The 24327-nt window shown below is 64.6% G+C and overlaps 4 protein-coding genes across 10 annotated transcripts; 3 read left to right on the top strand and 1 right to left on the bottom strand.

The window, feature by feature from the left end:
• The first annotated feature begins 400 nt into the window (after positions 1-400).
• NDUFS8 (NADH:ubiquinone oxidoreductase core subunit S8) lies at positions 401-4945 on the top strand. Of its 6 annotated transcripts, none has more exons than XM_074586578.1 (7): positions 401-505; positions 2228-2275; positions 2367-2429; positions 3105-3194; positions 3339-3511; positions 4436-4564; positions 4703-4945. In XM_074586578.1, the coding sequence occupies exons 2-7, from the start codon at positions 2236-2238 to the stop codon at positions 4832-4834; spliced, it is 627 nt and encodes a 208-aa protein (XP_074442679.1). In that variant the 5' UTR covers positions 401-505; positions 2228-2235; the 3' UTR covers positions 4835-4945. The 6 variants fall into 6 exon arrangements, with proteins under 6 accessions (XP_074442679.1, XP_074442680.1, XP_074442682.1 ...); XM_074586579.1 differs by having other exon boundaries at positions 462-505; positions 2225-2275; XM_074586581.1 differs by lacking the exon at positions 401-505 and adding an exon at positions 517-719.
• Positions 4946-5584: 639 nt separating this feature from the next.
• On the top strand, positions 5585-15926 carry TCIRG1 (T cell immune regulator 1, ATPase H+ transporting V0 subunit a3). Of its 2 annotated transcripts, none has more exons than XM_074586515.1 (20): positions 5585-5626; positions 6677-6829; positions 8920-8998; positions 10044-10273; positions 10392-10486; positions 11449-11575; positions 11672-11754; positions 11911-12004; positions 12086-12298; positions 12924-13074; positions 13158-13297; positions 13677-13834; positions 13911-14001; positions 14082-14200; positions 14331-14544; positions 14689-14805; positions 14883-14993; positions 15115-15235; positions 15337-15508; positions 15635-15926. In XM_074586515.1, the coding sequence occupies exons 2-20, from the start codon at positions 6713-6715 to the stop codon at positions 15714-15716; spliced, it is 2514 nt and encodes an 837-aa protein (XP_074442616.1). In that variant the 5' UTR covers positions 5585-5626; positions 6677-6712; the 3' UTR covers positions 15717-15926. The 2 variants fall into 2 exon arrangements, with proteins under 2 accessions (XP_074442616.1, XP_074442617.1); XM_074586516.1 differs by lacking the exon at positions 5585-5626 and adding an exon at positions 6397-6593.
• An 88-nt stretch (positions 15927-16014) lies between these two features.
• On the bottom strand, positions 16015-18089 carry TBX10 (T-box transcription factor 10). The gene is given in 8 exon segments (XM_074586840.1): positions 16015-16393; positions 16511-16578; positions 16697-16852; positions 16978-17149; positions 17228-17329; positions 17408-17591; positions 17830-17944; positions 17946-18089. Coding segments are annotated over 8 exon segments (1320 nt in total).
• Positions 18090-21878: 3789 nt separating this feature from the next.
• On the top strand, positions 21879-22805 carry LOC141742970 (olfactory receptor 5G3-like). The gene has a single exon (XM_074586597.1). The coding sequence runs from the start codon at positions 21882-21884 to the stop codon at positions 22803-22805; it is 924 nt and encodes a 307-aa protein (XP_074442698.1). The 5' UTR covers positions 21879-21881.
• Positions 22806-24327: the final 1522 nt, after the last annotated feature.

The raw sequence follows: 24327 nt of genomic DNA, 5'->3' as shown, positions 1-24327 counted from the left end.
CCGCTGCCGGTCCTGACTCCCTCCCCAGCGCTTCCCGGGATGCGCCCGGTAGCGGTGCCGGCTCTCCCGCCCCCATGGCCTGGAGTGGGGCGCAGAGCTCGGACCCCCTCTCCCGGTGCCCGCCGTTCCTGTCCCTGAAGTGCCGGTTCCTGCCCTGGATTCCCCGGGGACGAGGCCCGCTGCTCCACCGGGCAGAGCGACCCAAACCCCTACCGCCACCGACCGCCGCGCCGCCGCAATAAACCCCGCTTCCGCTTCGGTCACGCCCCTCCGCCTCACGCCCGGCCAATCGCCTTCCCGCCCCTCCGCCGTTCCGCCCAATCCGCGCAGCTTCTCCACCCACCCTCCCTCCCCCAGCCTATCTCGGCCAATGGGAAGAGACCTCGGAGCCGCCTGCCCCGCCCCCAGCGCGGCGGCCGCTCTGCGCCTGCGCCGTGCCCGCCGCGCCTGCGCCCTGCGCGCTGGGGGCGGGCCAGGGGTCAGGACGCCCGGGTCCTTGGGGGAGGTGAGTGGGGGGGGGCCGCGGCCTCGGGGCCCTCGGGAGGCGCCTGTGGTGGCTTGTGGTGGCTTGTCCTGGTCCCCCACATCCCGCCTGGAGAAGAAGGGGCGGCTCGGAGGCCTGCGACCCCCCCCCCCGGGACACACACACACACACACACACACACACGCACAGGCTGGGCCTTGCTGGGCGTCTTGGGGGGCTCGGGCCCTCCGTGGGGGTGACACCGGGATTTGGGTGCCGGAGAGTGTGGAGGGGGGGTTGGGGCAGGGATTTTGGGTCCCCCGGGGTGGGAGAGGCCGCCTGGGTCCCTCGGGGGGGAGAATGGTGAGGGGGGCCGGGGCGCCTGGGTCTCCCGGGGCGGGGGGAAATTTGGGTCCCTTGGGGGAGATGAGGGGGAGACAGGATGCCTGGGTCCCTGGCGGGGCGGGGGGGGGGGGGAACAGGACGCCTGTGTCCATTTGTGGGGCGGGAACAGGACGCCTGGGTCCCTTGGGGGGGACACCTGGGTTCTTTGTGGGAGATGGGGGGGGAACAGGACACCTGTGTCCATTTGGGGGTGGGGGAGAGGATGTCTGGGTCCCTTGGGGGGGGACACCTGGGTTCTTTGGGGGAGAGGGGGGGAAACAGGATGCCTGGGTCTTTTTGGGAAGGGGGGTGACACCTGGGTCCCTTAGGGGAGATGGGGGGGAACAAGATGCCTGAGTCCATTTGGGGGTGGGGAACAGAACGCCTGGGTCCCTTGGGGGGGGGACACCTGGGTACCTTTGGGGAGACGGAGGGAGGGGACAGGAGCCCTGGGTCTATTTAGGAGGGGGTAGGAGCCCTGGGTCTATTTGGGGGGCACACACCTGGGTCCCTTGGGGGAGATGGGGGGGGGGAACAGGACACCTGTGTCCATTTGGGGGTGGGGGAGAAGATTGGGGGGGACACCTGGGTGCCTTGGGGGAGATGGAGGTGTGGGACAGGATGCCTGGGTCTATTTGGGAGGGGGTAGGACCGCTGGGTCCTTTGGGGGAGATGGGGGGGTGGGGGGGGGTGGGGAGACAGGACCCCTGGGTCTATTTGTGGGGGGGTAGGACATCGTGTCCCTTGGGGAAGATGGATGGGGGGAGCAGGACACTTAGGTCCATTTTTTTTTTTTTTTTGCAGGGGGGACAGGATGCTTGGGAATTTGGGGGAGTGTGGGGAGGACACCGGGTCCCTTGGGGGGCTGGGGAGGGGGAATGGGATGCCTGGGTCCATTTTGGGGGGGGTAGGACATCTGGGTCCCTTGGGGTGGGTGGAGGGGGGAGGAACAGGATGCCTGGATCCATCTGGGGGGGTGGGAATAGGATGCTTGGGTGTCTTGGGGGTGTGTGGAGGGGGGAACAGGGTGCCTAGGTCCATTTTGGGGGGGGGGGGGGGGGATAGGAAGCCTGGGTCCCTTTTCGGGGGGGGGGTGGGGGCTGACAGGACACCCGGGTCCCTTGTGGGAGGTGGGGGCGGGAGGATACCTCAGTCCCTTGTTGGGGTGGGGGGGGAGAAGGACCCCTGGGTGCCTTGTGGGAGGAGGGGTTCCTAGGGGGTCCGGGTCTTTTCTGGTGGAGGGTTGGGGGTCAGGATGCGTGGGTCCCCTGTGGGCAGTGTGGGGGGGGCCAGACACCCCCTACCCCCCCCCCCCGCCCCCCCAGCCACCTGCTGGGGGCTGGCAGCGAGTGACAGCCCGGACCCTTCTGCCGCCAGCAGGACTGGACATGGCGGCGCTGCGTTTGCTGTACCGGGCTGCCTGCGCAGGTGAGGGCCGTGCCGGGCTCCCCCCTCGCCCCCCTCCTCTAACCCCAACCAGGACCCCCCCCCCTCACCCCTCTCTCTCCCCTTCCCACAGGCCCACCGGCCCCCCTGGGCTACCTGCGCCCTCTCAGCACCACCCCCCACAGGGACTGCTACAGTGAGTAGGGGCAGGCGCCCCCCCAGCCCTTCCCTTCCCCTCCCGCCCCGGGGGCTGCCTCTCTGCACCCCCCGCTCCGTGGGGTGGGCACAGCTTCCCCACCCCCAGAGTGTGTGTGTGTGTGGGGGGGGGGGGCATGGGTTTCCCCCACTCCATGGGGTGGGCACGGCTTTCTCCCCATTCTCCAGGGGGAGGGCACAGCTTTTTCCCCCCCCCCTGTTCTGTGGGGTGGGCATGGTTTCACACCCCCCCTTGCCCTCTGTGGGGTGGGCAGGGCAGGGCTTGCCCCCCACCCCCCTTGCCCTCCGTGGGGTGGGCACAGCTTCCCCCCCCAACTCTGTGGGGTGGGCATGGCTTTCTCCCCACTCTTCATGGGGTGGGCACAGCTTTTTCCCCCCCTGCTTTGTGGGGTGGGCATGGTTTCTCCCCCCTCCTTGCCCTCCGTGGGGTGGGCACGGCTTTTGCCCCCCCGCTCCGTGGGGTGGGCACACTTCCCCCCGCCTCTCCATGGGGTGGGCACGGCTTTTCCCCCCTCTCTGTGGGGTGGGCACGTTTTTCCCCCTGCCCTGGGCCATGGGGTGGCCGCGTTTCCCCCACCCACCCTGGTCCGTGGGGTGGGCACAGCTTTTCCCCCCCCTCCTCCGTGGGGTGGGCACAGCTTTCCTCTCCCCACAGAGTACGTCAACGTCCAGGAGCCGGCCATGGACATGCGCTCCATCACCGACCGGGCTGCCCAGACCCTGCTGTGGACGGAGCTCTTCCGAGGCCAGTCCCTCATTCCCCTGGATGCCTCCCTGAGGGGAACAAACCCCTCTCAGCCTCCCCCCCTGCACAGCCCCCGGCCCGTCTGTGGGGTGCCGGCCCCCCTGAGCCTGCCGTGACACCCCCTCCCCGGGCTCTGTCTTCCAGGCCTGGCCATGACGCTGAGCTACCTTTTCCGGGAGCCGGCCACCATCAACTACCCCTTTGAGAAGGGTCCGCTGAGCCCACGCTTCCGCGGGGAGCACGCCCTGCGCCGCTACCCCTCCGGGGAGGAGAGATGCATCGCCTGCAAGCTCTGCGAGGCCGTCTGCCCGGCGCAGGTCAGCCTTCATCCACCCTCCTCCTCCTCCTCCCGCTGCTTTCCCAGGGATGGCGCGTGTCCCGTCCCCCCCCACCACGCCAGGAGCTGATGGTGGTGCGTGGAGATCTGGGGGGAGAGGAACCTCATGAAATTCAACCAGGGCAAGCGCAGGGTGCTGCGCCTGGGGAGGAATAACCCCCCCGCACCAGGACAGGTTGGGGGTGACCTGCTGGAGAGCAGCTCGGTGGGAAGAGACCTGGGAGTCCTGGGGGACAACGGGATGGCCATGAGCCAGCAATGGGCCCTTGTGGCCAAGAAGGCCAATGGCATCCTGGGGGGCATCAAGAAGAGTGTGGCCAGCAGGTGGAGGGAGGTCATCCTCCCCCTCTGCTCTGCCCTGGGGAGGCCACATCTGGAGCGCTGTGTCCAGTTCTGGGCTCCCCGGGTCAAGAGGGACAGGGAACTGCTGGAGAGGGGACAGCAAAGGGCTACCAAGATGCTGAGGGGACGGGAACATCTCTCTGATGAAGAAAGGCTGAGGGATTTGGGTCTCTTCAGTCTGGAAAAAAGATGGCTGAGGGGGGGCCTTATCAAGGCTTGTAAATACTGAAAGGGGGGGTGTCAGGAGGATGGGGCCAGGCTGTTCTCAGTGGTGCCCAGGGACAGGACAAGGGGGAACGGGCACAAACTTGACCATAGGAAGTTCCATCTGGACACGAGGAGGAACTTCTTTGCTGTGAGGGTGGCAGAGCCCTGGCACAGGCTGCCCAGAGAGGTGGGGGAGTCTCCGTCTCTGGAGACATTCAAACCCGCCTGGAGGCGTTCCTGTGCCACCTGCTCTGGGTGACCCTGCTCTGGCAGGGGGCTGGAGGGGATGATCTCCAGAGGGCCCTTCCGACCCTTTGATTCTATGGTTACCCCCCCGTCCCGGCCGCCGCGGCAGGCGATCACCATCGAAGCCGAGCCCCGAGCCGACGGCAGCCGCCGCACCACCCGCTACGACATCGACATGACCAAGTGCATCTACTGCGGGTTCTGCCAGGAAGCCTGCCCCGTGGACGCCATCGTGGAGGTGAGGCGGGTGGGGGGGCACAGAGCCTTGGGGCAGCGAGACACCCCTTCCCCCCGGCCTCCCCCCGCCCCCAACCTCTTTCCAGGATGGCGGGGGGGTCCGGGGATCCCTGAGGGCCACCGTCTCCCATCCCGGTAGGGCCCCAACTTCGAGTTTTCCACGGAGACGCACGAGGAGCTGCTCTACAACAAGGAGAAGCTGCTCAACAACGGCGACAAGTGGGAGGCCGAGATTGCGGCCAACATCCAGGCCGATTACCTGTACCGGTGACGGCCGGGCGCCCCCCCCTCTCCTCCCCCCACCCCCAATAAAGGGTCTGGGGGGGGTTCTGCCACCCCCCCCACCTCCGCGCTGGGGGCACCGGCCCCTTCCTAACCCAGAGCTCCGGCTTTTTCTGTGTCTCTTCTTTTCCAGCGCTGGGGCAGGGGAAGGGGTTGAGTGCCGGGGGAGGGCGGGGGGGGGGGGGAGTCTTGGGGGTGCGTGGTTGTGTCTTGGAGGGGGGGACGGGGGTCCTGGGGGATGCCGTTGCCCACATCGGCGTGGGGGGAGAGGACTGGGGGGGGGGAGCGTGTGTGTCCCGGTGGCGGGGAAAGGTGTGGGATGGGGAGAGGATGCGGAGGCTGGTTGGGGACAGGGCGGGGGGGGGCAGGCAGGGATAAGGGGAGGTTTAGAGGATTTTTGAGGGGGGGGAAAAGCGCTTGCCCCCCCCTCCCAGGGAGGGGATGCCCCTGCCTGCAGCCGCGGAGGGGGGGGGTGTCACTCCTGCCCCGCTACTTCCCGGGGCAGCGACGGAGCGGGGGGGTCCCGGTGGTACCGGCTTTCCGGGGCTGGGGCCGGGGGGGGGGGGGGGGGGGGATGGTTTCCGTTTCCACGCTCCTCGGGGGGTGGGGGGGGGCAAGTCGTGGCTCCGAGGGACCCCGGTCGGGACCGGGGCCGGGGGGGGGGGTTTCCCGGCTCGGTGCGATTCGGGGCGGGGGTTGGGGGGGTTCCCCCGGCCGGTCCCTCCCCGCGGCCGGGCCCTTCCTGGGGAAGAGGAAGTGCCGAGCCCGGCCGCGCTGCCGGGTAGGGACCGGGGGGGGGCGGTGGATCCCGGGAGGGGGGGTGTGTGTGGATCCCGGTGTTGGGAGGGGTTGGATCCCAGGGCGGGGGGGTGTATCCCGGTGTTGGGGTGCATCCCGGTGTTGGGGCTGGGGGGGTTTGGATCATGGGGGGGGGTGGATCCCGGGGGGGAGTGGGGGGGTGGATGCCGGTGGGGGGGTGCATCCCAGTGTTGGGGGGGTTGGATGCCGGTGGGGGGGTGGATCGCCGTGTTGGGGGGGGGGGTGTTGGATGATGGGGGGGGTGGATCCCGGGGGGGGGGTGGATCCTGGTGTGTGTGTCGGGGGGGGTTGGATGATGGGGGGGGGTGGATCCCGGGGGGAGGGTGGATCCTGGTGTTGGGGGGGGGGTGTTGGATGATGGGGGGGGTGGATCCTTGGATCCCGGTGTTGGGGGGGGTTGGATCATTGTGGGGGGGTGGATCCCAGGGGGGTGTGGATCGCGGTGTTGGGGGGGGTTGGATGATGGTGGGGGGTGGATCCCGGGGGGGAGTGGATCCCGGGGGGGGGGTGGATCCCGGTGTCGGGGGGGGTTGGATCATGGTGGGGGGTGGATCCCGGGGGGGTGTGGATCCCGGTGTTGGGGGGGGTTGGATCATTGTGCGGGGGTGGATCCCGGGGGGGGGGTGGGGGGTGGATCATGGTGGGGGGGTGGATCCCGGGGGGGTGTGGATCCCGATGTTGGGGTTGGATCCCGGTGTTTGGGGAGGGGGGGGGGGTTGGATCCCGAGGGGGGGTCCGGGACGGCCGGTGCCCGGGGCGGTGCTGGGGGATGCGCTGGCCCTGACTCAGATGCAGCTGAGCGGGGCCGGGACGGGGGGTGGGGGGGGGGGGCGAGTGCGGAAAGTATTTTGCAAGCCCGGCGTGTGACTGGGGCGGGCCACTTGCCGCTGGCCACGGCTGCGGGGACAGTGGCCGGGCCCTTGGAGTGTGTGTGTGTCCGTCCTCCCCCCCCCGCCCCGTCCCCAGCCCTGTTGGACCCCCGGCCCCATTGACAGCCTCGCTCGCCCCGCAGCCCAGGGCCGTGGCCGCGGGGGTGGCGGGGGCCACCATGGGCTCCCTGTTCCGCAGCGAGGAGGTCTGCCTGGCCCAGCTCTTCCTCCAGTCCGCCTCGGCCTACAGCTGTGTCAGCGAGCTGGGCGAGCGGGGGCTGCTGGAGTTCAGGGACGTACGTGGGGGACGGGGGGGGGGCACGGGGGGGGGGGGGGGCGGGCGTGGGTGCAGTCGTTTTGGGGTCCCATGGGTGCAGGGGGGGTGGTCCGGGTGGGTTTGGGGTGCCCTGGATGTAGGGGGTTTGGGGGGGGTGCCCGGGGTGCAGGGGGTGGGTGCAGTCGTTTTGGGGTCCCATGGGTGCAGGGGGGATGGTCCGGGTGGGTTTGGGGTGCCCTGGGTGCAGGGGGTTTGGGGTGGGTGCCCGGGGTGCAGGGGGTGGGTGCAGTCCTTCTGGGGTCCCATGGGTGCAGGGGGGATGGTCCAGGTGGGTTTGGGGTGCCCTGGGTGCAGACAGTGGGTGCAGTCGTTCTGGGGTCCCATGGGTGCAGGGGGGGTGGTCCGGGTGGGTTTGGGGTGCCCTGGGTGCAGGGGGGTTGGTCTGGGGGTGTTTGGGGTGCCCGGGGTGCAGGGGGTGGGTGCAGTCGTTCTGGGGTCCCATGGGTGCAGGGGGGGTGGTCTGGGGGGGTTTGGGGTGCCCTGGGTGCAGGGGGTGGGTGCAGTCGTTCTGGGGTCCCATGGGTGCAGGGGGGGTGGTCCGGGTGGGTTTGGGGTGCCCTGGGTGCAGGGGGTGGGTGCAGTCGTTCTGGGGTCCCATGGGTGCAGGGGGGATGGTCCTGGTGGGTTTGGGGTGCCCTGGGTGTAGGGGGGGTGGTCTGGGGGTGTTTGGGGTGCCCGGGGTGCAGGGGGTGGGTGCAGTCGTTCTGGGGTCCCATGGGTGCAGGGGGGGTGGTCCGGGTGGGTTTGGGGTGCCCTGGATGTAGGGGATTTGGGGTGGGTGCCCGGGGTGCAGGGGGTGGGTGCAGTCCTTCTGGGGTCCCATGGGTGCAGGGGGGGTGGTCTGGGGGGGTTTGGGGTGCCCTGGGTGCAGGGGGTGGGTGCAGTCGTTCTGGGGTCCCATGGGTGCAGGGAGGGTGGTCCGGGTGGGTTTGGGGTGCCCTGGGTGTAGGGGGGTTGGTCTGGGGGGGTTTGGGTGCCCCGGGGGTGGGGAATTTGGGGTGGGTAGGTTTGGGGTGCCCTGAGTGCAGGGGGTTGGTCCGGGTGGGTTTGGGGTGCCCGGGGTGCAGGGGATGGGTGCAGTGGGGCTGGGGTGGGTATTTTGGGGTGCCCTGGGCGCAGGGGATGGGTGCAGTTGTTTTGGGGTGCCATAGGCGCAGGGGGGGTGGTCTGGGTGGTTTTGGGTGGCCCTGCCCTTTGGGTGCAGGAGGGGGGGTGCAGTCGTTTTGGGGTGTCCTGGGTGCAGGAGGATGGTCTGGGTGCATTTAGGAGCCCTGGGTGCAGGGAGGTTGGGGGGCATTTGGGGTCCCATGGGTGCAGGGGGTTGGTCTTGGGGGGTTGGTTTGGGGTGCCCTGGGTGCAGGGGGGGGGTGTGCAGTTGTTTTGGGGTTCCCTGGGTGCAGGGGCTTTGGTCTGGGTGGTTTTGGCGTGCCCAGGGTGCAGGGGGTTTGGGGTGGGCAGTTTGGGGTGCCCTGGGTGCAGGGGGGTTGGTCTGGGGGGGTTTGGGTGCCCCGGGGGTGGGGAATTTGGGGTGGGTAGGTTTGGGGTGCCCTGAGTGCAGGGGGTTGGTCCGGGTGGGTTTGGGGTGCCCGGGGTGCAGGGGATGGGTGCAGTGGGGCTGGGGTGGGTATTTTGGGGTGCCCTGGGCGCAGGGGATGGGTGCAGTTGTTTTGGGGTGCCCGGGGTGCAAGGGGGGGTTGGGGGCAAATTGGGGTGCCAGGGGTGCAGGGGGGGTGGTCTGGGTGGGTTTGGGGTGCCCTGGCCGCAGGGGTTGGGTGCAGCGGGGCTGGGGGGGGGGGCTATTTTGGGGTGCCCCGGGTGCAGGGGACCGTGCGCGTGCGTGCTTTGGGGTGCCGTGGGTGCCAGGGACTGGATTTGGGTGGTTTGGGGTGCCGTGGGTGGGGGTGATTTGGGCTGCCCCGCGGACATGGGGGGGCTGTGGCACGCTGCTGGGGCTGCCCGCCCCCCCGCCCCGGGATGCTCGAGCCGCCCCCCCCATCCGGCCGGAGCTGTGCCGTGACCGTGACCGTGTGTGTGTGTCCCCCCCGACAGCTGAACCCCAAGGTGAGCCCCTTCCAGCGGCGCTTCGTGGGCGAGGTGCGGCGCTGCGAGGAGATGGAGAAGACCTTCAGTGAGTGCTGGGGGGCGGGTGGGGGGGCAACACATGGGGCTGACTTGGGGGGTGGGGTGTGTGTATTTAGGGAGTGCCCCCCCCATCTTCTGAGGAGCGGCTGAGGGAGCTGGGGGTGTTCAGCCTGGAGAAGAGGAGGCTGAGGGGAGACCTTCTCGCTCTCTACAGCTCCCTGAAAGGAGGGGGTAGCCAGGGGGGGTCAGTCTCTTCTCCCAAGGAACAGGCCATGGGACAAGAGGAAATGGCCTCAAGTCGTGCCAGGGGAGGTTTAGGATGGATATTAGGAACAATTTTTACACGGAAGGGGTTGTCAAGCATTGGAAGAGGCTGCCCAGGGCAGTGGTGGGGTCACCATCCCTGGAGGGATTCAAAGCCGGGCAGACGCGGAGCTGGGGGACGTGGGTTAGTGATGGCTTTTGGTAGTGTTGGGTTGATGGTTGGACTCGACGATCTGAAAGGTCCCTTCCAACCTTGACCATTCCACGATTCTATCTGGTGGTGGCTCTCACAGCCTTCCTGCAGCAGGAGCTGCGCGGTGCCGTAGACCTGGTGCTGAGGGACGTGGTTTTTGGTAGCGTTGGGTTGAAGGTTGGACTCAATGATCTGAAAGGTCCCTTCCAACCTCGACGTTGGTAGAATTCCAATTGATTGTATCTGACGGTGGTTCTCGCAGCCTTCCTGCAGCAGGAGCTACGTAGTGCCTTAGACGCGGTGCTGAGGGACATGGGTCAGTGATGGTTCTTGGTAGTGCTGGGTTGATGGTTGGACTCAACGATCTGAAAGGTCCCTTCCAAGGTCGACAATTCGATGAATCTGATGGTGGTTCTCGCAGCCTTCCTGCAGCAGGAGCTGCGCGGTGCCATAGACGTGGTGCTGAGGGACGTGGTTTGGTGGTGGGTTTTGGGAGCGTGGGGTTGATGGTTGGACTCAACATGGGTTAGCGATGGTTTGTGGTAGCGTTGGGTTGATGGTTGGACTTCGTGATCTGAAAAGTCCATTCCGACTTTGACAATTCCATGATTCCATCTGACGGTGGTTCTCGCAGCGTTCCTGCAGCAGGAGCTGCGCAGTGCCGGCCGGGCGCTGGGGCCGTGTCCCGAGGAGCCGCGGGCGCCGCTGGCACGGGAGGCCCTGCGGGTGCAGGAGCAGTCGGAGCAGCTGGCGCAGGAGCTGCGGGAGGTCAGCCGCAACCGGGCGTCCCTGCGCGGCCGCCTGCGGGAGCTGCGCCAGTACCTCCACGTCCTGCGCGAGGGACAGCGCTTCACCAGCCTGCCGGTGGGTCCTCGGCGGGGGGGGGCAGGGGGGGCAAAAAGGGGGTCCCCCGCCATCCCGGGGGTGCCGCCTTGCGCCCCGCTTTGCCCCAGCCTCATCTCTTTGCTCCCCGTCGCCGCAGGCCCCCCTGGGCTCCCCGCCGCGGCCGCGGGCGCTCTCCGAGCGTGAGCCCATCCTCGACCCTTCCCTGCACCAGCACCTTGACCGCAAGATCAAGTAAGTGGGGCTGGCGTGTGGGGCCGGGGGGCGGAGAGGGGCCATGGGGCAGGGGCTTGGCCATGGGGCAGGAGTCGTGGGTATGGGTGTAGGGTAAGGGTTGGAGATGGGCCGTGGGGCAGGGGCTTGGCCATGGGGCAGCTGGGAAAGCTGTGGGATAAGGGTTGGAGATGGGCTATGGGGCAGTGGTGTGGCCATGGGGCAGGAATCGTGGATAAGGGTGTAGGGTAAGGCTTGGAGATGGGCCGTGGGGCAGGGGCTTGGCCATGGGGCAGGTGGGAAAGCTGTGGGATAAGGGTTGGAGATGAGCCATGGGGCAGGGACTTGGCCATGGGGCAGGAGTCGTGGTTATGGGTGTAGGGTAAGGGTTGGAGATGAGCCATGGGGCAGGGGCTTGGCCATGGGGTGATGGACGTGGCTGTAAGATAAGACTTGGAGATGGGCCATGGGGCAACCACATGGCCATGGGGCAGGAGTCGTGGTTATGGGTGTAGGGTGAGGGTTGGAGATGAGCCATGGGACAGGGGCTTGGCCATGGGGCAGCCGGAAAAGTTGTGGGATAAGGGTTGGAGATGGGCCGTGGGGCAGTGGCATGGCCATGGGGCAGGAATCGTGGGTAAGGGTTGGAGAGGAGCCATGGGGCAGTGGCCTGGCCATGGGGCAGGTGGCAAAGCTGTGGGATAAGGGTTGGAGATGGGCCATGGAGGAACAATGTGGCCGTGGGGCAGGGAATGTGGGTGAGGCTTGGAGGTGGGCCATGGGGCAGTGGCAGGGCCATGGGGCAGTGGCATGGCCATGGGGCAACTGGTACGGCTGTAGGAGAAGGGCTGGAGATGAGCCATAGGGCGGTGACGTGGCCGTGGGGCACGGCTGTAGGAGGAGGTGTGGGGAGGAGCCGTGGGGCAGGGGCCTGGCCGTGGGGCAGCCGTGCCCGTCCCAGCGCCCTCGCTGTGTCCCCGCAGCTTCGTGGCCGGCGTCATTCACCCATGGCGGGTGAGCGCCTTCGAGCGGCTGCTGTGGCGTGCCTGCCGTGGCTACCTGGTGGCCAGCTTCGTGGAGATGCCCGAGCCCATGGAGGACCCGGCCACGGTGAGTGGGGCGCCGGGGTTGGGGGGGGGGTGGGTGGGGGGGGGCGCTGGCAGGGAAGGGGGGACCCGGGACTGACGTGGGCTGTGGTGTCCCCAGGGCGAGACCATCACCTGGGTCATCTTCCTCATCTCCTACTGGGGCGAGCAGATCGGGCAGAAGATCCGCAAGATCTCGGACTGGTGAGCCGCTGGCCCCGCGCCGCGCCGCGTAGAGGTTTATTTAGCGAGACCCGCTCCGGACCGCGCCCCCCCTCCCACCCCCCCACCATGGGGACGTGCTGGGCCACCCCGGGGAGCCCTGGCGCCCCCCGACGCGGTGGTGTCCATCTGTCCCAGCTTCCACTGCCACGTGTACCCCTACCCGGAGAGCGAGGCCAGCCGGGCGGACACCATGAACGGGTTGCACAGCCAGATCCAGGACCTCAGCGTGGTGAGCTGGCCACCACAGCGGGGCGACAAGGGGGTCCACAGCGGGACCCCCACGTCCCTGACCCATGCGGGGCACCCGCAGGTGCTGGAGGAGACGGAGCAGTACCTGGCGCAGGTGCTGGACAAGGTGGTGCTGGCGCTGCCCGCCTGGCGGGTGCAGGTGCAGAAGATGAAGGCCATCTACCTCGTCCTCAACCAGTGCAGCTTTGATGTCACCGAGAAGTGCCTTATCGCCGAGGTCTGGTGCCCCGTGCGGGACCTCACTCAAGTGCAGGACGCCCTGCGCCAGGGATCGGTGGGTTGCTTGGTGTCCCCATGTCCTTGTGCCAGGGGTTGCATGGACTCCCCATGTCCTTGTGCTGGGGTTTGCTGGGTGTCCCCCTGTCCTTGTGCTGGGGTTGCTCAGTGTCCCCATGTCCTTGTGCTGGGGTTTGCTTGGTGTCCCCATATCCTTATACCAAGGGTTGCTTGGTGGTCCCCACATCCTCATGCCAGGGGTTGCTTGGTGTCCCCAGGTCTTTGTGCTGGGGTTTGCTTGGTGTCCCCATGTCCTCATGCCAGGGGTTGCTCAGTGTCCCCCTGTCCTTGTGCTGGCGTTTGCTTGGTGTCCCCATATCCTTATACCAAGGGTTGCTTGGTGGTCCCCACATCCTCATGCCAGGGGTTGCTTGGTGTCCCCAGGTCTTTGTGCTGGGGTTTGCTTGGTGTCCCCATGTCCTCGTGCCAGGGGTTGCTTGGTGTCCCCACGTGCTTGTGTTGGGGTTTGCTTGGTGCCTCCATGTCCTCATGCCAGGGATTTCTTGGTGCTCCCATGTCCTCACGCCAGAGGTGGCTCGGTGTCCCCATGTCCTCCTGCCGTGGTGGGACGGGTGCCGGGCAGGGTGGTGCCGTGGGTGAGGCTCCGGGTGCTTTCCCCGCAGTACAAGAGCGGCTCGAGCGTGGAGTGCTTTGTGCAGCGCATCCCCACCTCCGAGAGTCCCCCCACCCTCATCCGCACCAACAAGTTCACCGCCGGCTTCCAGAGCATCGTGGATGCCTACGGGGTGGCCAGCTACCAGGAGGTGAACCCCGGTAAGGTCCCCCGGCCCCCTCCCACGGCCCAGGGCTGGGGCAGGGGACCCGTGTGACATGGTCCCTGTGGCCCCCCCCCACAGCACCCTACGCCATCATCACCTTCCCCTTCATCTTCGCCATCATGTTTGGGGACGTGGGGCATGGGCTGCTCATGTTCCTCTTTGCTCTCTGGATGGTGCTGTACGAGAACAGCCCCAGCCTGCGGCAGGCCAGCAACGAGGTGAGTGGGACATGGCGGCGGGGCCAGGCTTGGAGGTGTGGGACATGGCTGGGGGCATGGGGTGGGCCTGAGGACATGGGGTGGACTTGGAGACACGGGATGGGGTTGGTGGTATGGGATGGGGCTGGTGGTGTGCGACAGGGACAGTCCCCATGCCCTCGTGCCAGGGATTGCTTGGTGTCCCCATGTCCTCGTGCTGGGGTTTGCTTGGTGTGGGCTTGGAGATGTGGGATGGGGTTGGTGGTACGGGATGGGGCTGGTGGTGTGGGACAGGGACAGTATGGGGCAGGGTTGGTGGTGCGGGAGGGGGATGGCGTGGGGCAGAGGAGGTGGTGTGGGATGTGGGATCCATGTTTGTCCCGTCCCCACCCCACCCCAGATCTGGCAGACGTTCTTTGAGGGGCGCTACCTCATCCTGCTCATGGGGGCCTTCTCCATCTACACCGGCTTCATCTACAACGAGTGCTTCAGCAAAGCCACCGTCATCTTCCCTTCCGCCTGGAGCGTGGCCACCATGGCCAACCACTCCTCTTGGAGGTGGGACCCCCAACGCCCCTGTGACCCCCCCACCCAGGTCCCTCCCTGGGCTGACACCCCCTCGCTCTCCCCACAGCTCTGCCTACCTCGCCACCCACCCGTCCCTCACCCTGGACCCCAACGTCACCGGCGTCTTCCAAGGGCCTTATCCTTTCGGGATCGACCCTGTGAGTGTCCCGTGGGGGAGAGGACGGGGTGGCACCCTGGGTGGGGTGGCCCAGAGTCTCACCCACCTCGTCCACGACAGATCTGGAGCTTGGCCACCAACCACCTCAACTTCCTCAACTCCTTCAAGATGAAGATGTCGGTGGTGCTGGGCATCGTGCACATGGGCTTTGGCGTCCTGCTGGGGGTCTTCAACCACCTGTGAGTCCCCGTTGGCTGCACCCGCGGGCTCTGGCCACCCATGGTCGTGCTAAGGGGACCGGGTGGGGTGGGCGAGTGGGGTCCAGGGTTGGGAGCCCAGGCTGAGCGTGGCTGATGTCCCCCTGCCCAGGCACTTCCGGCAGCGGCACCGGTTGGTGCTGGAGTTCCTGCCTGAGATGGTTTTCCTCCTGGCGCTCTTCGGCTACCTCGTCTTCCTCATCTTCTACAAGTGGATCAAGTTCAGCGCCGCCAACTCCCGGCTGGCCCCCAGCATCCTCATCCACTTCATCGACATGTTCCTCTTCACCTCCAACGCCGGCAACCTCCCACTCTACCGGGGGCAGGTAGCGCCCTGCCGAGATGGGGGGCGCCCACGGGGGGGGACTCTTTGCCCAGGGGGGGCCGGGTGTGACAAGTGGGGCCGTTCTCAGCTCGGGTACCCGGTTGCCGGGGAGGGGGAACCTGAAGCAGTGTCCCTTGTGCCGCAGGTGCCGGTGCAGACCGTGCTGGTGGTGCTGGCGCTGGCGTCGGTGCCCGTCCTGCTCCTGGGGACACCGCTCTACCTGTGCTGCCGGCGGCGCGCGCCGAGGACGGGCCACCACGGGGTAAGGCTGGGGTGACGGCGGGGAGGGGGCTCAGCTGGGGGGAGTCAGGTCTCACTGTCGGTGCCATCCCCGTGCAGCCGGTGGCCACCGGGGACGAAGAGCCGCTGCTGGAGGGGCAGGAGGCCGGCAACTCCGTCAACGCCACCAAGGAGGACGTGGAGAGCGGGGGGCACAGCCCCGACGCCCAGGTGAGGGGCGCGCCCGCCCCCGGTGGGCTCGGGCGGTGGGGTGGGGGTGACCGTGCCCCCCTCCCCCCCACCCCACCCCATGCCGATGTCCCGTGTCCCCCCCCCCGCCCCGTCCCTGCAGCACCTGGATTTCGCCGAGATCTTCATGCACCAGGCGATCCACACCATCGAGTACTGCCTGGGCTGCGTCTCCAACACCGCCTCCTACCTGCGCCTCTGGGCGCTCAGCCTGGCCCATGCCCGTGAGTGTCCCCCCGGCACACCCCCCCCCAACCCCCGACTCTGGGCAGAGCCTGACCCACTCTGTGTCCCCGTCGTCCCCCCCCACTCCGTGCCCCCGCAGAGCTCTCGGAGGTCCTGTGGACCATGGTGATGCGCAACGGCTTCGTGCGGCTGAGCTACGCGGGCGGCGTGGTGCTGGTGCCCGTCTTCGCCGCCTTCGCCGTGCTGACGGTGGCCATCCTGCTGGTGATGGAGGGGCTCTCCGCCTTCCTCCACGCTCTGCGCCTGCACTGGTAAGCTCTGGGGCGGGGGGGGGGGGGGTGGGTGGAGGGGTGCCGGTGGGACGGGGTGACTGACACCCACCCCCCGCCCACCCCTCCCCAAAATGCTGCTCCTCACCGGGCCTTCTCTTTCGGCAGGGTGGAATTCCAGAATAAGTTTTACGTGGGCGCCGGGTACAAGCTGTGCCCCTTCGCCTTCGCGTCCAATGTCGGGGAGTAGCCGCGCCGGGGCGGGGGGGGGGCAGGCGCTCGGAGCATCCACCGGATCCAGTCCTCGGCTGGGGGGTACCGGGAGGCAGGGCTTCCCCCCCCCCCCGACTCCGCCGGTCTCCAAACCCCCGGGGCTGGGGGGGCAGCGGGGGTCTGGCCGCGGCATCCCCCCGGCCCCCTCCTCGGCCGCGAATAAAGCCGTCCCCGTGGCTCGTCCCCAGCTCTGCGTCTCCGTCCCCCCTGCCGTGGGCTGGGTGGGGGGGTCTCGGAAGTTGGGGGGTGGGGGGGCGGCAAGGGGTGGCCCCCCATTACTGCTGCCCGTAGCTGAAAGCGGTGCCCGCGGCGGTGCCGTAGGCGCTGAGGGGGGGGAAGGTGGGCAGGGGGTAGGGCAGGGCACGGGGCTTGGCCCCCACGTAGATGCCGGGGGGGCAGGCGAGGGGCTGGAAGGGGGGCGCGGGCAGCTCGGGGAAGCCGGGGGGAGCCACCGGTGGGGCCGGTTGGGGGGTGACGGCGGTGGCCAGTGCCCCACGGCCCCGGGGAGCCCCCGGCGGGGGGAGAGACAGCAACAGGGGGTCAGCCCCCCCTCCAGCCCCCCTACCTTTCTCCTGCTTCTCGGGGCGGGGGGGCAGCGCGGTGGCCCGGGCGCGGGGCAAGGAGCCCAGCAGGCTCCCCGCCGGCACCCCACACCTGCGAGAGAGATGGTGGTGGTGGGGGGGGGGCGCTCAGGGGGAAGGCGAGGAGCCCCTCATCGTGGCATCGGGGCGGCGGTCAGGGGACGGGGTGGGAGGGGGGGGGGACACGTACCACGGCTCGGGCTCGCCGTCCCGAAATCCCTTGGCGAAGGGGTTGCTGGCGATCTTCAGCTGGGTGATCTGCGGAGGGGAACGGGGTCAGGGGGTCCCTGGGATGGGACACACACACACACACACACACAACACCCCGATGTCCCCGTGTCCTGTTGTGTCCCCCCCCACCCCACCCGGGGCTCACCCGGTGGTTCTGGTAAGCCGTCACCGCCATGAACTGGGTCTCGGGGAAGCTGAAGGACTTGAAGTTCTGGTGGGCGAAGCGCTCGCTGTCCCGCCGCGGGTCCACGAAGACGACGTGGAAGCGGGGCTGGTAGCGGTGCATGGAGTTGAGGATGATCTATGGCGGGGGGGGGAGGGGGGGAAGGAGAGAGGGAGGGGAGGTGGGCAGATCAACCCCCCTGAAGGGGTGCGTGGCATCCTCCCCCCACCCCTCCATCTCCCACCCCAGGGTTGGGTCCTCACGTGGCCGTTGTCGTCCAGGAGGTTGTTGGTCAACTTGAGCTTGTCGAAGGAGACGATCTGCCGCATCCATTGGGCGCCCTTGGCCGGCGAGTCGGGGTGGAAGTGGACGCGGCCGGGGGCTGCGGGGTCGGCACGTCCCGCCGCCAGCCAGGAGGAGCTGTGGAAGGCGTACCTGCATCGGGGAGCGGGGGGGGGCCGCGCTCAGCACCGCCAGGATCCGTCCCCCCCACCCCAGCATCCCCATCCCCACCTGTATCTCTTGTCATCCAGCGGGACAAAGTCCATGAGCAGGACGTAGTCGGCCAACGGGTCCAGCCCCGACAGCTTCACCTGGAAGGTGGGGAACATCCTCCTGCGGGGAAAAAAAGGGGGTGGGAAAGGGGGTGCCCCCACCCTGGCGGCACCTCCCTCTCCCCGCAGCGGTACCTACCTGCCCGCCTTGGTGACGATCATCTCGGTGCCCAGGCGGTTGAACTCTTCCCAAAGGCTGCCCATCTCCAGCCGCGCCGCGGCGTGGCACACGCGCCGGTTCTTGCCGCCGGCCCCCAGCCCTTCGCTTGCCCACCCCAGGCCGGTGCCGCAGGGGGGGCCCTCGCCCGGCCCCCCCAGGAAGGCTGCGGAGGGGCGAGGGGGTGTTGGGGGTGTCCTGCGCCCCAGATGTGGGAGCAGACCCCCCTGCATCACCAACCACCCCATCGCATCCTCCCTCTGCGCAGGGGGTGGGAGGACCGTGGGGTCCTGGCCCCCCGCCACAGTGGGGTTTTATCCCCCTGTTATGATCCGCTGCGCCCCAAAAACACCACGGGACCCCACCGCCGGGCTGGGGGGAGCGTTGCCCACCATGGGTTTTACCTGCCATGGGTGCAGCGGGTGGGAGGGAGGCGTCCGTGGCTCCGTCCCCCGTCTCGGTGGCGGCGGCGGGGACCCCAACGCAGCCCCCTCCCAGCGCAGCGCCAGCTCCGGACTGTCCCCCGCAGCCTGCCGGGGGGTTTTATGCCCCAGCTCGGGGGTGGAGACGCGGGGGCCGGAGCACAGCCCCCTTTCCCCAACCTGCCTTTGCGCCTTGACGCGATGATGATGATGATGATGGACGGGGGGCGAGCGGTGGCCATGGGACCACCGGGACCACCGCTGGTCCCCAGCCGGATTGCGGGGTGCCCTGGGCTGGGGAGGGACGGCTCTCTTGGGGTGTCCTTGTCCCCTTCATGTCACAGGTGCGAGCCGGGGGGAGATGGGGGCCCTCTCCAACCCTCTCCCCTGGGTGCCGGCGGCTCGGCCGACAGCCTCCCGTCAACACCCAGTATTAAAAGCCATGGCAAGGTGTTGAGGCATCCGCAACGCGCCGGCTGCTCCTGCAGAGCCTCTGCGGCTCCGGGGAGGGGGAGGAAAGGCGTCCCCCCCCTTCTTCTGCACCCATCCCAAATGCTGGTCCCATCTCTGCTGTGCTCCCCGGGACCCCCCGGTCCCTGTCCCCTCCACCCCACACCTCCCATGGCGACGCTCGATACTGCTCTGACAGCAGGAGATGGATGGGGACGCGCCGGCGCCGCGGGGGCAAGGGATGCGTGCGGGGATGTGACTGATGCAGGGATGGGGGGCTGTGGTTGGGAGGGGGGGAAGCAGAGGGCCTGCTCCGGAGTCCATCACCCCCCCCACTCCCCTCTGAACTGCGATGGGGCCACAGGAACCATCTCATTGCACACCACGGGAGTGTATTTGGGTGGGATGAGGGACGCTGGGGGTCTGGGGACGGGTCTGGAGGGAACGGGGGACACCCTCACGGGGATGCTGACGGCTCTCTGTCCCCCGTGGTACCCAGGTGATGGTGGCACTGGGCTGAAATCCCTCCCTGCTTTGCACAGCGGCGGCCGTTTTCTCCAAAATGGGGCTCAGCCTTCACTTCTTCTTTGGGATCGGTGCTTAAATCCTTCCCGTGGCCACCGTAACGGAGAGGAAACCCACTGGTCCCCGTCGGCTGCAAGGTGGCCGAGGGCAGCACTGGGTTTTGGGAGCGGGAGTGATGCAAAACGGGGAGGGACATCTCCCCAAGCCCCGCTGCGTCCGTCACATCCCCACACATGTCCCCTCGCCCCGCGGCGCCGGCTCGGCCCCATCCATCTCCCGCTGTCAGCCGGGCCGTGGCCGCGGGGCCGGTATCGAGCGGGGAGATGAGGAGGTGCGAGAGGCGGCGCTGACAGCGGGGAGGAGGAGGATGGAGGGGGGGAACTCAGCCCCAGGTAGGACCGGACCTGCCAGGGCTCATCCACGGCATCGCACCGCTGATTTTTCTGCTGGAGAAAGGCAAGGATGTGGTCCTGGAAGGGTTTTAAACCCCAAACGCTGCCCAGAGCACCCTCAGGGATGGGCGACCTCTGGCTCCGAGTCAGTAAAACACCAGTTCCCAGCATCCGAGGCGATGTCTAATGCGACCCCACTGGGAACAGTTTCTCCTCACCGAGAGCCTGGATCTGGCCGAGATTTGGTGGGAGTCCGTGTGACGTTTATTTTCCTTTCGTGTTTGGCTCTGGGAGGTTTCAGCCTGGGATCTGGCTGAGATCTGGTGGGAATCCATGTGACGTGCATTTTCCTTTTGTGTTTGGCTCTGGGAGGTTTCAGCCTCCTGCCCCACTCGCGGCTCAGCGGAGGGTGTGGGTCAGGGCTAAGCCAACTCCCACTCTGCAACATACATCCTCCCACCTTATCCCACAGCGGTTTCTGCTGCCCTCAGCACTCGCCTTTGCTGAGGGCAGTGGAAAGAGGATCACCACATCTCCTGTCGGGCTTGGGAACCTCCGTCAGAGCCACCAGAGACAGGGCCAGCCCTAGAACTTCCCTTCATCCCTTCAGAAGGGCCCTTTTCCCCACTTGCTGCCCCTTTCAGTCCTTCTTCGTGCTCTTTATCTCCTCTTTCTCATCACCTTCCTTCCAGTTTTGGACACCTCAGGTTCTCCTTTGCCCTTTTGGCAGGTGGGTTTCCAGCGTGATGCGTGGAAGAAGGTAAATGTCATCACCAAGATGGAGGGCACCAGGACTGTGATCTGCATCGGTCCCCAGCAGGATTAAGAAGCAAATCACCCCTGAAGCCCTCTCCAGGCTGAGGAAGGACAGGAGGGTGACTGTGACCACCCAGCATGGATGTGCCAAGGGCAAGTCATGCTTGGCCAACCCGAGTGCCATGGGTGATGAGATGATGGCTGTGTGGATGCAAAGGGGAGCAGTGGATGGCGTTTACCTCAACTTTAGCAAGGTCGCCACAATCTTCTGTTGGCTCCTCGCAGCCAAACTTGTGAGCTATGGTTTGCAAACAAGGAATTTAAGATGGGTAGAAAGGTGGGTCATCGTCCATGGTGCCTGGGACTGCTGATGGACCCTGTGACCAGCCCTGGCTCAGCCCCTGCAGGACCGTGCCCAATCGGCGAGGTCCCCCTCAGCTCCCTGGTGTGATAACGTCAAACACGGTGCTTGTGGAGCTGCTACTGTCTCTGAAATGTTCAAAAAGTGGACGTGAAAATGGGGCTTTGTTGTGTGGCTTGCTCTGAAGAGAGCCCAAAGCCCTGTTGTTCGCTCAAGTTGAGGTCATCTCCTCAGGGTACACTTCTTCTCTGAACTAAGTGCAGAGAAAAAACAATGACCTGCTTTGGGCTTTGCCACTCTCCTGGGGCTCAAAGAGATTCCCAGTCCCCAAATCCCCAAATTATGTGAAATAGTAAGGGTGTTTGCTGATGGTGGTTTATTTTCAAGCTCTCCTGCAGAGCTTCAGGCACACACGTCTTCACACCCACCTCCAAGACCATCAGGAGGGAAGCAGAGACAGTGCTGAGATGTAAGTGAGGGTCATTGTTTTTCAGCCCAAGCTGGAGCTCCAGTACCAGACTCACGAGCAAGGATGGTGCGTGCTGAGCCGCCCAGCTCCCGTAACTTTCTCTTGCAAAAAAGAAACGGCTCCCGTCTTCATCTCATGCCCTACCTGCAGGGTCCTGGGCTTCAGTTCTCCTTGATACTCTGGACTTTCCACCGAAACCAGGGAGCTGGTTGCCCTGTGTCCTCACCATGCAACTGCTGAGACGGGTGGTCAGGAGATCACCCTGTTGGAGAGCACACTCAGGAAGCTTCCTCTCCCCATTGACTGCAAAGGGCTCCTGGATGAGGACCAGAAGCTTTCCTGTAAAGTATGTTTAGGGACCTTATCGTTGCTGAGATGAGGCAGGTCCAAGAGATGATTTTTTTTCCCCTCAAAAATATTTTCAATGAGAGATTGCTTAGCTTTGGGGGTTGCTCGTGTCCATTTGAAGACTGTAGGAATGGGCTAAATACCTAGGAAAAGCTTTTCTAGCTAAAGCAGTGTATCAGGAGGGATGGGAATCCAATATAAACCTCGGCGTAAAGTTTCATAGTTGGGAAGAAGTCGCAGCAAAGGGGGAAGAAGTGGGTGGTTGGCAAATGCCGAGGAGAGGGTGAATAACCAGCTCTGCACTGTAGAAGCACCACGTTTCTCTGTGTTTCAGGTTGAGCTGGATGATCTCGGAGTCCCAGACTGAACACCAGCACGGGGGATGAAATGCGGCACCAAGGTAAAGCTACTCAGGTGCGTAACCTCCCTACGGCTTTTCATGGAGGTCATTGCTGAACATCCAGGAGCGAGCCAGAGGACCACGCACCACGCTGGCCTCTGGTGCTCAAGCAAAGCTTTGCCTTTGCGGCACCCGCTTTGTTTTACCTGCCCTAGGATGTGACTTTTGGCAAGCTCTTTCTAATTGATCAGTGCCTAAACTCTTCCTTTAGATCTTGTGTGATTGTCTCCAAGCAGGTCCCACGGCCAAGAGGGTTTTCCACCTGGGAGATACCTGCCTGTTGTAGAAGAAACCTCCACCAAAGCGTTCATACAGAAAGCACACGTCCAACTAATGGCAGAAATCAATTGCACCCAAGTGACTGAGTTCAGCCTAATGGGGTTCACAGAGGAGCCGGTGGCTCAGGTCACCCTCTTTCTGATGTTTCTACTCATCTATCTTTTCACCATCCTGGGGAACCTGGGGATGATCGCATTAATCAGGGCCAGCCCTCAGCTCCACTCCCCCATGTATTATTTCCTGGGCAACCTGGCTTTTGTAGACCTCTGTTCTTCCACCGGCATCACCCCCAAGATGTTGGTTGACTTTATGTCAGAGAAGAAGGGCATTGCTTATGTGGGGTGCGTGGCCCAGGTTTTCATTTTCGATCTTTTTGGGATGACTGAATGCTTCCTGCTGGCGATGATGGCGTATGACCGTTACATGGCCATTTGCCATCCCCTGGTGTATCCCCTTGTCATGTCCCCAAAATACTGTTTCCAGCTGGTGACAGGGTCGTATCTCATGGGGTTGACCAATGGCATGGGACAGACTATCTGCATGTCCAGTTTATCATTCTGCGGCTCCAGAGTCATCCACCTGTTCTTCTGTGACATTTCCCCTCTGATATCACTCTCGACCTCCAACACCACCCTCAGCCGCATTATCCTAACAACTTCAGCATCTTTATTCGGCCTGTCCAGCGGCCTGATTGTCCTGGTCTCCTACGTGGCCATCGTCTCTGCCATCCTGAACATCCGTTCAGCTGAGGGCATGCGCAAAGCCTTCTCCACCTGTGCCTCCCACATCACCACGGTGAGCATCTTCTACGGGACGTCCCTTTTTGTGTACTTAAAGCCCAGCTCAGACAGCTCGAGAGACGACAAATGGGCTGCAGTGGTCTACACGGTGGTGACTCCCATGCTGAACCCCTTGATCTACAGCCTGAGGAATACGGAGGTGAAGGAGGCCTTGAGGAGACTCACAAAACCAAAATGATCATGAACGTTGTAAATTTATAGCCAAACAGAATGGAGATGTGGGTGATGTGGTCACTTTTTGATTAAATTTCTCAGATAGATAACCTTTTTGGGGTCTTCTGAACTTTGACTTAGAAGCTTCCCTGGCTGATCCTCAGCTGGTTCAGGATACGGATAGTTTCACTCAGTTCTCCAGATGTCGTTAATTATATTTAGTAGTTAATTTAACCTAATGGAGACACAGGTAGAGAACTACAAGCATGCATTACTCCTCATTTGAAATTTTGCCCTCTACTGTTTATTCAGTCCTACGTATCCGGCCAAATTAAACCAGAAAAACACGGCAAAAATTTCGGCAATTGCCTGGACTGAAATTACGGACTGTGTCGTGTGTTGCTCCCCCTTTTGCTTAGCAAATCAGGATAAACAGGGGGCGAATTCTACTGTTCCACTAAATAAAATCCCATTTCAAGACAGCGTTGTGAAGTCATTAAGGACCATAATTAATAACTAGCCTTGGGATGCCAACACTTTTAGCAAGAAAAAGAGGGACGACAGCAAATAATCGGCATGCTACCCAGGAAATACTTTTTCTTTTTCATATTCAAACCTTGTTGAATGATTAACAGCACCGTACACCTCATTTAATTTTAGCCGGCTAAAAATTTAAGTTAAATATGATATTTGGGTGAGCTCTACTGTGAGTGAAGGCACTTTGAAAGCACTTTAAGATGTGATGAAACCCCCAAGGGCAGATATTATCAAGGAACCCCCATCCGCCACCCTGCAGAGAGAGCTGCCGGGTGGTACACAGACGTTGCACACACGAAAAAAAAAAGCCAAAATACTCCAATTTGAGTAGTACCTCAGCCCGTACAGACTGTCAGGGCCGCGGTGAACTTTGGAGGGCTGGCTTAGCCGTGGTGCTCTCCCAGAGACACGCAGTAACTTGGGTTGGAGCGAGAAGCGGCTCAGTTGGATTAAATCAAGTCAGGATCAAAGTGGTTTGCTGATTTATTAACGACACGCAACCAACAGGCACCCGGCGTCAACCAACCGAATCCTTCTTTGTTCCCAAAGCTTCCTGATAACTCCCTGGTTATTATTTAATCCAGCCAACGGTCGGCTGGCACCGTCAGCCTGGGGCAAACACCCTCCCGGGCTGTTTGTGCTCCCCATTCCTTCCATATCGGCGGGGACCCCGGGAGGTCTCCGGCACAGCCACCCACACCCACCAGGGACAACTCAGACCCCCCGTTGTCCTGCTGAGCCTTGGGAATAACCCAGGGCAGAGGTTCCACACCCTCCCTGGCCCCTATTTCAGTGTTTGGACGCCCTCACAGGGGATTTTTTTTCCTCCCTTTTGTTTCTAACTGGAATTTCCCACGTTGCAAATTCACGATAGAAAGTCTCGGATTTCCCGTCCTCTGCAATATCAAGCACGTGGAGCTGGTGGCATCAAGTCAAAAAGAAATCATTCCTTCCCGTGTCCTTTCTTTGTCCGTGAAATGAGTTACAAATCTGCACTCAGCCATTGTTAG

The sequence above is a fragment of the Larus michahellis genome, chromosome 4 (genome assembly GCF_964199755.1).
Source record: "Larus michahellis chromosome 4, bLarMic1.1, whole genome shotgun sequence".
NCBI classification, from domain to species: domain Eukaryota; kingdom Metazoa; phylum Chordata; class Aves; order Charadriiformes; family Laridae; genus Larus; species Larus michahellis.
This window is presented reverse-complemented; position numbering and strand designations above follow the sequence as displayed.